Genomic DNA, 9906 nt, shown 5'->3' with positions numbered 1-9906 from the left:
TACACCCACTCCCACTGTCAGGAGTCCCACAAAAACAGCAAGCTAACAGCCACAACATGTATGCAGGAGGGCCTGGTGCAGACCCAGGCAGGCCCTGTGCAGACCCAGGCAGGCCCTGTGCAGACCCAGGCAGGTCCTATGCAGACCCAGGCAGGTCCTATGCACTCCCAGGCAGGTCCTGTGCAGACCCAGGCAGGTCCTGTGCAGACCCAGGCAGGCCCTGTGCAGACCCAGGCAGGCCCTGTGCAGACCCAGGCAGGTCCTGTGCAGACCCAGGCAGGTCCTGTGCAGACCCAGGCAGGTCCTGTGCAGACCCAGGCAGGTCCTGTGCAGACCCAGGCAGGTCCTATGCAGACTCAGGCAGGTCCTGTGCAGACCTAGGCAGGTCCTGTGCTTGCAGCTTCTGTCTCTGGGAGCCCATGTGAGGCCTGCTTGGTTAATTCAGTGGGTTAGACTACTCTATTTTGCAGCTGTTGCATTTACTGTGTATAAGGAACGGACATAGTTTGAAATTTTAAGATCACAGCCTGGCTAAATGGCTAGAAGCCAGTCTCCTATAGAAAATAAAATTGAAGCACCCAGTTGAGAAATGAGTTGAGACATTTTTTCTATAGTCATAAAAACCAACATATCACTTTCTTTTATAATTTTATTACTTACAAAATAAAAACAAGTTAGGAAAAATATTTTCCTTTGCGAGATATAGAAACTACAATCTTTGGAAAATACATAGCCCCCCATACTTGTTACAATACATAGCCTTGTATACCACTTGAACATTGTTTAAAAATCATACCCTGTAAAGGTTGGGATAAGAACAATGTCAGCCACATATTGTGACATTCAAGTACTTAAGATACAGCCAAAATGAAACACGTTTCCAAATGGTTTTGTCTTCCACAGTACCAGAGACTCCTCTATTTTGTAAGTTAGTCAGTGTTTCCAGGAGTGTCGGACTTTCCAGAGGTGGAACTGAGAAGAGGCTGCTGCCACGGAAACCCAGCTACTGCGGGTCTCCATCCTGTCATCCCTGTTTATGGAGCTTGGCCATAGGATGATCTCTAAGACAGCTCTGAGCTCAAAAAGGCTGTTGACTGTGTTTTCTGAGATGTTGATAGAATGACATGGTTGCAAATCTAAGTTCCAAGAGTATGAGTCAGGTCAAGTGTGATTTAGATGACTCAGCTAAACAAGTATCATCTAGGATGTCAGATGGAAAGTACTTTAAAAAAAAGCATTTAAAGTTCCTCTTTGGAACTACTGGAGGAGATCCTCTTAACAGAATCTAAGTCCCAGGAGCCCGGTTCCTGCCTTTGGAAGAACTGTGGGAGACTGGGAAAGAACAGACAGCCCCCCAACTCTGCAGCTGAAGATAACAAGAGAGGCTGTCTGGCAGAGTAAGACGTGGCAGCCACTATGGCCTTACCATAAAGGCATCCAGAGGGACAGACGCATGGTCATGTACTCTCAACACCCTGACCAATCTCCCAAACGTGCCTCTTTCACAGGAGAGTAGGGGTCTGCTGATGCTCCACAGTTAGAGTCTACTGTCTGAGTTCACACTAGTATTGTGGTACAGCCGGTCAGTCAAAGACTAGCATTTATTTGTGATTTGTGTTATATATGCAAGAAACAGTGAAAGTCAATCTACTGTGGATTAATAGGTCTTTACATTTTTCATGTATCACAAGCATTATAATGTATTGTTCCAAAATGGAAGAAGACTGTAAGAGTAAGTTTAATAACAGACCTGAACTTTAAAGGGGCTACCTTCTAGAGCTATGGTTTTTGTCAATGAAAATGGTATAATCTGGGCAATTTGATATGGCCTAACCTAGAAAAATCCTGAGGAAACTGTATTTGGCATCACACTATAAATTCAAAGTGAATTTGTAGAAAATCATCACATCTCAAATGTAAACACCTCAGGATGGGAATGTGCACATTAGTCACGCCAAGATTTCTCTCTCATGATTTTAAGATTGGAAATCTTAGAATGTGAGGAAAAAAATAGTGCAATCTCAATAAAACAGGAGACCATTAAAACTTCAAAATGATAGCCAGAGTTACTAACAGACTGAGAGAGAGAACTGCTAACCACGTGTGGCGAGCTAAATGCTCTGTTCAGAGAGGACATATAAAAATTCCAGCATCAAAACAAAAAGGCACAAATCAGAGTTAAAAGTGTAATGACCATCTGGGAGATCCTTGAAAATAAGGCTGGTTCACTTATATTCCTATCGGGAAATAGGCACCTGTACCAAGTTTCAGCTTTGGCATCCTAAATGGAATCACACTGCAAATGAAGGATTAACACAGTACTAATTATAGCAGCATTGTCAACATTAAGCTTCTTATCTATACCGCTAAAATAGAGTATTTCCCATCCATATCCTGTGTCAAAAATAAAGTTTTAAAAATTGTACTCATAAAAATTTCTGAAATTCCTCAAATGAGCTATCTTCTCAAATGACACCCCGACCCCAACAAGCCAAAGCAAAAATAAAAGCTATCCAAAAATTGCTAGACTAGACTAGCTACTCTTAATTAAAAAGATACCATATTCAAAATGGTACTTTATTTATGAAATTTATTAAATATAACCGATGAATAATGCAGATTTTCCAGGTATGTGTGTAGGTGTGTAAGATGTCTAAGCTGGGTGATGGCATACTTGAAAAAAATATAGATTTCGACGACAGTGACATTTCACTTGGAACTCTGGACCCACCTACGAATGGTTGCTCCGGTAGTACTGACTACTACACAGAGAGCCCCACCCACTGTCCACCAGGTCGGCATATTATCAAAGAAAGCAATCTGAAAGATAAAAGCAAAGACTATATCCATTGTCTTCATTATTGCTACGAGCCCCGCTTTTTCTATTTGAACCGCTTTAGTGATAAATATCTGACCCCCTAAGCCCAAGAGTCCAATGAGTATGAGAAACAGCCTATCCAGCCCACAATACGGGAGACTCCATTCTCCTATGACAAAGAGGATGATGATGCATTCAGGAAGGCCAAGTATGACGTAATACCAAATGCTCAGAAAGTAGTCCACAGATTTTCCCATTTTTCTTAGGATAACCAGAGTCATTGCAGCTAGCACAGCATGTCCAATTGCAGCAAATGTTCCCTTAATGTGCTCTGAATAGCTTTCTCTCATGCCTGAAGTGTCGGAGCCAAATAAAAATGGCGGTCTCACGATAAGGATCACTCCAACGAACGCGAACAATGTGAAGAAAGCATCCCAAAGGCTATACTTTTCCTTGAGAAATATCCAAGCAAATATTGATGTAAACACTGGACAGCTAAATGCAATAACTGTGGCATCTGCGAGGGACGTCGTCTGGAAAGCATAGTACATAAGGATCATGGCACTGGAACCAAAGACCCCTCTGAGAAGAAGGAAAAGTCGTTGACCTTTGGGACCTATGAACCCAGTTCTGCAAATTTAAATGAAAAAAGAATGCATTTTCAATGAACTTGGCATTGCTTTCAAATCAAAATGTTTAATCAGACATTATTCTAAAAGTACATTATATTAAAAACAAGGGAGTAATAGTAAATGCTACTACCTACTGTTGAATAATATGAATCCTTTAAAAATATTTTTCTAGGTATAGATAATGATGGTTCAAAATGTTCATAGCAGGAGCAAAAAGAGAACACAGAACCTCATAAACAGCATGATTAAAAAGTCGGTAAATATAGCTAATTGTTTTCCCCATGTATATTCTTGCGAAACAAAGACAAAAAGGACTAGATGTGAAGAGATGCTATATATCCTAGTTGTAGAATTAGGTAATTTCCCCCAACCTTTCTATGATGAAAATACATTGTTTTATAATAAACATAATTTCGAGATTTTGTGGCACTACGTGAGGCAGCTTAGTCCTGGCTAATGTACACTCAATCGAATCAACTCTTCTATCAAAGTTGAACAATGCTAGAATTTAGTCACTGAATATAAGGTAATCTTTCATTGTTCTTATGAGAAAAACAAAAGCAGTGGTTTGATACATAAAACTAGTGCTTTTTTTTTTTTCAATTAAACACTCAGAATCTACTGATAGTTCCTAGCTAGGTACAACTCACTGACTCAGGCTACAGCAGACTTCATCCAGGTAAACATGAACATCTTTGTGTATCTAGACTCAGAACAAATCTGTGGCCCATATGTATGTGGAAAAGCTATGAATGTGCCATGATAGTGAACACAACATCAAAACAGATTAGAGCCAAAGATTTTCAAAAAACTTCCTAGCTTTGGATATTTTTATTGAAACATGGAGAATATGGTTGCTAACCCCAATGTTGTTACCTCCTTTAGAAAGTGGTGCCAGCTCACCAATATTTCTGGAAGCACTCCGGCTTATACATTTACATGGGAATTGCTGGCAATATGAATCTTTGCAGATTGTCACTTTCTAACCAATTTCTCAGGATACAGAATGGCACTATTCTAAATGAATCTGCATCATGGCATGGAGACAAGGAGGCTCTGGAGGCAGGCAATGGAAACTTGATTTGAGGTTTAAGCATCTTCAGCTTCCAAACAGAAAGAGCCAGGTAGCCAGTCAGGGCCCAGGTAGTCTCCTCCCAAGGTTCAAAGAACACGAAGGTATGTGTAAGTTACAAGCGGGGGTGTGGGGTTGTATTCGTAATTCCAGCCCTACTCAGAATGACAGGTTCCACACAGAAGAAAAGAAATCAAGTATGGAAGGAGAGTAGGAGGGGACAATAAAAGTACCTATCTGCTGAAGTCTCCAGAAAGCACCCTAACCTAACTCTTATCTAACCCTTGCAACCTGCTCTGGGGCACAGCCCTGAGAGCGCCACTCCCTCCAGTTTACAGAGTGAGAAACTGAATACCAAAGTAGTCAAAGACCTTGCTCAAGGTCCTGCCTGCTGTCCTCTGTAAGACCGCCATCTTACTGGCATGATCTGGCAGGGCAGTCTGTCCCACTGAAAGAAGCCTGATACTACATAACTCTATCCTTTACTTTTTAATCTTCAAAATACCAGTTATGCCGAAGTGAAGGAAGGAGGTGGTACACCCAGAATTTTGTTTTCAAACAGAGAGGGTGAACAACCACATGCCATCCTTCTCCTTTGATGGGCATGTGGTATGTACTTATGGTGGAATCTTCTGTGAGTAGATCCTGAGAACATGTCATTAATCAGGGTGAAGGGGAACAGACTGGTCAACCTATGATAAACCAGCTACTACAGAGAAAATATCAAGGCAGTTCAAAAGACTTACACACACTTATTAATCTCCTCTACTTCACTCTAAAACATACTTACTTTCTGTATATTAAGCAAGGAATAATAACTAGCATTTGGAACACACATCGAAATGCACTGATCTCTACAGCATGGACGTCTTGCACTTTTTTAACAAATAAAGAGGCCACTGAGAAAAGGAAGGCAGACAACACTGTGTAAAACAAGCCAAGTCCAGGACAGGGTGCTTTCTTCTTGGCTTCTGAAAAAGATTAAATTCTGGTTAGTCCTTGCTTCCAAGTATATGTTTCATCACTTTCACTTAGAAATAAATTGAGGAAGATGCACTGTATTAACCAACAGCTAGATGTTAAGGTAAGACCTTCACATCCCTGGTCTTGTACCACTTTCCCTACCCATTACGAAGAGTCCATAGGCGTGGTTAACAATTTAAAACTACATTTTAAAAGATGATATTTCTCCCAATAAAAGATGGATTCCTTCTGACTCACTAAGAATCATCCCTCACTTTACAAGTCAAGACAATCTTGCTAAGACGGTGAGAGGATCTTTAAGAAACACTTGTCAAATGCAAGTGAAAAGCACTTCTCAGTGATATAGAGCCTTCCATTCTCTCACTGGGGAGCTTCGGGAAGGACGTTTACAACTGTTCCATCTGGTCATTTGTTGATAATCTGACTTCTACAGGCCTATGAGCTTTTCTGGGGCTGGGACCTCAGTTGTCTTGTTCATGCCTGGAACACACGAAACCTGAATAAGTATCTAGTGAAGGAAAGAATAGGAGAACTCCAGAGAAAGACACAAGGGTCTAACATTACTGGCAAGAAGATTAAACTGGAAAGGCTCTCCTGTTGCGTAAATGTGAGCTGCTAACTTTTTAACTCCTTCCTGCCTTAATCTAAACCAGGACACTTGTGCTTTCTGAAGGTCTTCAAATATGTAACTTATTACTGACATCCTGTGTAGCATTAATGACAAGTCACACACGCAGTGTATGGACACACCCCACTCTCTCCTCATGAACACCAAAAAGAGACAGTAATAAGGAAAATAAGTGATTCTCGTCAATTAAGAGTCTGCTGGAGACAGGAAACCTGCGAACGATGCAATTTACTTTGAACTTGGTCGGCCACTCCACTCAGAGTGTTCAAAGTGTTACTCAGCTACGGAACTCTATTGCATAATTATGTTCTCTTTTTTAAAATGCCCTTCTCTGATAAATGATACACTGGGTAATATATTTCAACATCCTCACAGCAGATACCTTTGTCCACAGGTGCCTGCAAATTGTGATCAAGGTATGAAGACAGCTAGCTTCTCTGGCGACACCATACAGCCTGGCCTTCAGATACCCTTTACAGAAACCTCCCTGTTCTAGGCACACAGGTGGAGGGACTGCTTTGAAACTGTGGCTCTGTTACAGGTGCCGGAAGCTCTCCTCCATGCTACCTTTACCCCTGTGCTCCAACGCTGTGGGAATGAACTACAAAACAGCCACTCAGGCCCTGAGGAGGAAACTTCAGGAGACTTCCAGGCAAAAGCACCACAAAATACATGCCTTAGCTGTGGTCAGCCTAAGAGTTGGGCTTCTGAAATTACAAAATTTAGATCCAAATAAAACAAGTTTTCTCAAATGAAACCTCCACCCTCAGACAGAACAGAATGAAAAGTCCTAGGACAGAAAACACCCTCCTGGTTTATAATCCAAGGATCTTCCCCAACTTAAATTCAATGGCTTTTTCTTTAAGAAGTGTAACAGTATAATTTAGCCTTCAACTTTAAAACACTTTTAAGAAAAAACACACTTCTTTTGAGGCAGGGTCTCTCTATGTAGCCCTGGCTATCCTGGAACTCACTATGTAATCAGACTAGCCACCAACTCAAGAAATTTGGCCACCTCTGCTTCCAAAGGTGTGTGCCACCAAGCCCTGCTTAAAAACCAGCAAATATTTAAGATTCTGTGTTTTCTGATCAGGGACAGGCAAATCACAGAAAGTTGAACTGAACTTGACTGTTACTGAAGGCAAGGATGTTCTGACCTCAGTTTCTTACTAAATGATCATTCCAGTTCCCTCTGACAATGACGATGAGCTGAGCAGTCTAAAGAGGGATTTGCTCACAAGATACACTTCCACACTCACAGAAAGTGTGTCTCATCACTCCACACAAGTTAAGACCAATACTCAGATTAAGTGGTCACCATACAACATATACTAGAAGAAAGTAAAAACCCATTTCCCTGGCTTCTCCACACTTGGCTTCAAGCCAGTGATCTGGACCTGGCTGAGAACCACAGGAGTAACTTAAAAATTCCATTTCCAGGCCCCACCCCGGAACTTCTGGAACTTTGTAAAAGCTGGTTGGAGGTCCGGTGATGCAGTAGTGTTCACTCCAACAGGAGAGTGTGAGGCACAAGGCTAAGCTGACATCTCTCCCTTTAGTACCAGATCCACACTGCTCTGAAAAATGGCAAACAGGTAGCCCGAGAGCTGTAAACTGTCCGGTAAGGTTCTCCAGTTCCAACCTAAACTTGAAGATGAGTTTGGTTAAGAAACCACTTAGATCAAGAATCTCAAAGCCAGGCATGGTGTTGAATGCCCTTAATCCCAGCACTCAAGGAGGCTTAGGCAGGACTGAGTGTGAGCCACCCTGAACTGGAGGCCCTGTCTCCAAAAAAAAAAAGTCTAAAATAAGCCAGTCAAAAGTTCTTGAGCATTCACACAGGTTTGAGCATTCACACAGGTTTGACATTTTGCCATGTGCTGCCTGAGTATACATTAATTCATAAATGGGAAACTAAAGAGTTTGCAAGGACCAGTTCCGCACTAAGCCAAAATGACATTCAGCCTTAAGGGTGATTAGGTGAGAAGCTGACCTCTTCATGAGCTGCCCATCTGGTCAGCCCAGTACGGAGTAACCCTGTCCTAGAGACAAAGCCCATGCAAACATAATCAGAAACCCTTGGCTTTAAGGACAGAAATGGAGCAACAATCATCTCCCTAGGACTTTTCTCTCTAAACTCAGAAAAGCACACCGAGGAGAAAGGAAAACTGGTGGACAGGAGTCACAGAAGCCCCAGGGCATATTGCAGGCGTTGGGATAGCGAAAGGTGTTAACTCGGTTCTCAAAGATCTTCTTGAGTTTCTTCAGGAAAGCTATGGAATGGAAAGGGCCCTAGGCGGAGTCCCTGGCAAAAGCAGAGCCCTACCTAGTACTGCCTGGACCTGCCCTACCCAGACCTTGGCAGATGGAAGTAGGGGTGAGACCCAACCGCGAAGCCCTCATCTTCCACGACCTCACTTTACCCCTGTGTAAGAGGAGTCCGAAGAAAAGGCAAGGGCTCTTCACCCGGGCTTCTAACAAGGCGTACCTTGTTTTAAGCCCGTAGCTAAAAAGTCCTCCTATCCCAAAAAGCGTGAGGACCAGTGTGGTCCCCTCCACGCTCCTCTCTGAGATGCTTAAGATTCCGGGACAAACACTTTCAGAACCCGAGTCTTTCCAACTTGGTTCTGGAGGATCAGTTTCCCCTCGTGGTGAGGGTTCCTCCTGGTCGGCTTCCCCAGCCGCTGCCTGCCCCTTTCGGTGACCTTTCACCTCTGACCGCCCCTGGACCGCGAGGGCCTGCCCTGGCCACCAATTTGGGGTTGCGACACTCGGAAACTTTCTGGGTCCGGGCTCCCACGGGTGCGCAGAGAAGCCGCCCCGCCCGGCCCGCCAGCCCCGCACTCACCCGGCTCCCCACGCGAGCAGCACGCCCAGGCTCCACACGGCCAGCACCTGCCGCGGCCGGGGGCGTCCGTGTGCTCGTCGTCGGGGGACGCGGCCTCCGGCTCGCACAGCTCCGGCTCGCGCAGCTCCACCGCGTCGGCTCCGAGTTCCGCCGCGCTCTCCGGGGGCCCCATCCCGCAGCCCGCGCTCTCCCCGCAGCAGCCGCGCGCCGTCTGGCGCCCGCAGCCGCCGCCGGGCCGCTCAGCTCTTCCGGCCCCCGGCGCGCCGGTGCGTGTGCGCGTGCGCCCGCTCCCGGCTCCGCGCGCCTGTCCTCCGCTGCCCTCCCGCCCCCGGGGAACCTGCCGCCTGCGCTCGTGCACCCGGGCTGCGGTGGCCACAGCTGGCCGGGCGGCGGCGGCGGTCTCTTCGGTGCAGTCCGGCTAGACTGCACACTGGTCCTCCTCTGTCTCGGAGCTTCTCAGCTCCGGCGCCGTGGGTCTTCTTTGGGGCCTTCTGCTGCTTTAGAAAGACTACTGTGTGTGTGTGTGTGTGTGTGATCTGGGCGTGGTGTGGCACACGCCCTTAATCTCAGGGTTTGGGGACAGAGGCTTGTGGGTCTCTGTGAGTTCAAGGCCAGCCAAGGCGACATAGTGAGACGCTGTTTCTAAATAAATGGATTAAATGAAATTTTAAAAGACTGGGTGTCTGTTTATTGGTGTGGGGTCCGGGGACTTCAAAGTATTATGTCAGTTTTTAAACACACTGCTACCTGACCAAGGGAAATAGGATTTAAGTGTAATCATGGAGAAGCATAGATGGAAAGGGTGGGCTTTTAAAAATTGCAGGGCACCCGAGCATGGTGGCACATGCCTTTAATTCCAGCACTGGGAGGTAGAGGCAGGAGGATCTCTCTGAGTTCGAGGTCAGCCTGGTCTATATTGTGAGT

At 44.9% G+C, this 9906-nt stretch overlaps 1 protein-coding gene across 1 annotated transcript; it reads right to left on the bottom strand.

Annotated features, from left to right (window-relative positions):
* Window positions 1-635: 635 nt before the first annotated feature.
* Window positions 636-9200, bottom strand: Slc35g1 (solute carrier family 35 member G1). Its single transcript, XM_028882910.2, has 3 exons — window positions 8983-9200; window positions 5313-5493; window positions 636-3448 (listed from the first exon to the last, which is right to left on the bottom strand). The coding sequence occupies exons 1-3, from the start codon at window positions 9152-9154 to the stop codon at window positions 2710-2712; spliced, it is 1092 nt and encodes a 363-aa protein (XP_028738743.1). The 5' UTR covers window positions 9155-9200; the 3' UTR covers window positions 636-2709.
* Window positions 9201-9906: the final 706 nt, after the last annotated feature.

This window comes from Peromyscus leucopus, chromosome 1 (assembly GCF_004664715.2).
Source record: "Peromyscus leucopus breed LL Stock chromosome 1, UCI_PerLeu_2.1, whole genome shotgun sequence".
Lineage (NCBI taxonomy): Eukaryota > Metazoa > Chordata > Mammalia > Rodentia > Cricetidae > Peromyscus > Peromyscus leucopus.
The sequence above is the reverse complement of the archived record's forward strand: the minus strand, read 5'-3'. Positions and strand labels throughout refer to the sequence as shown.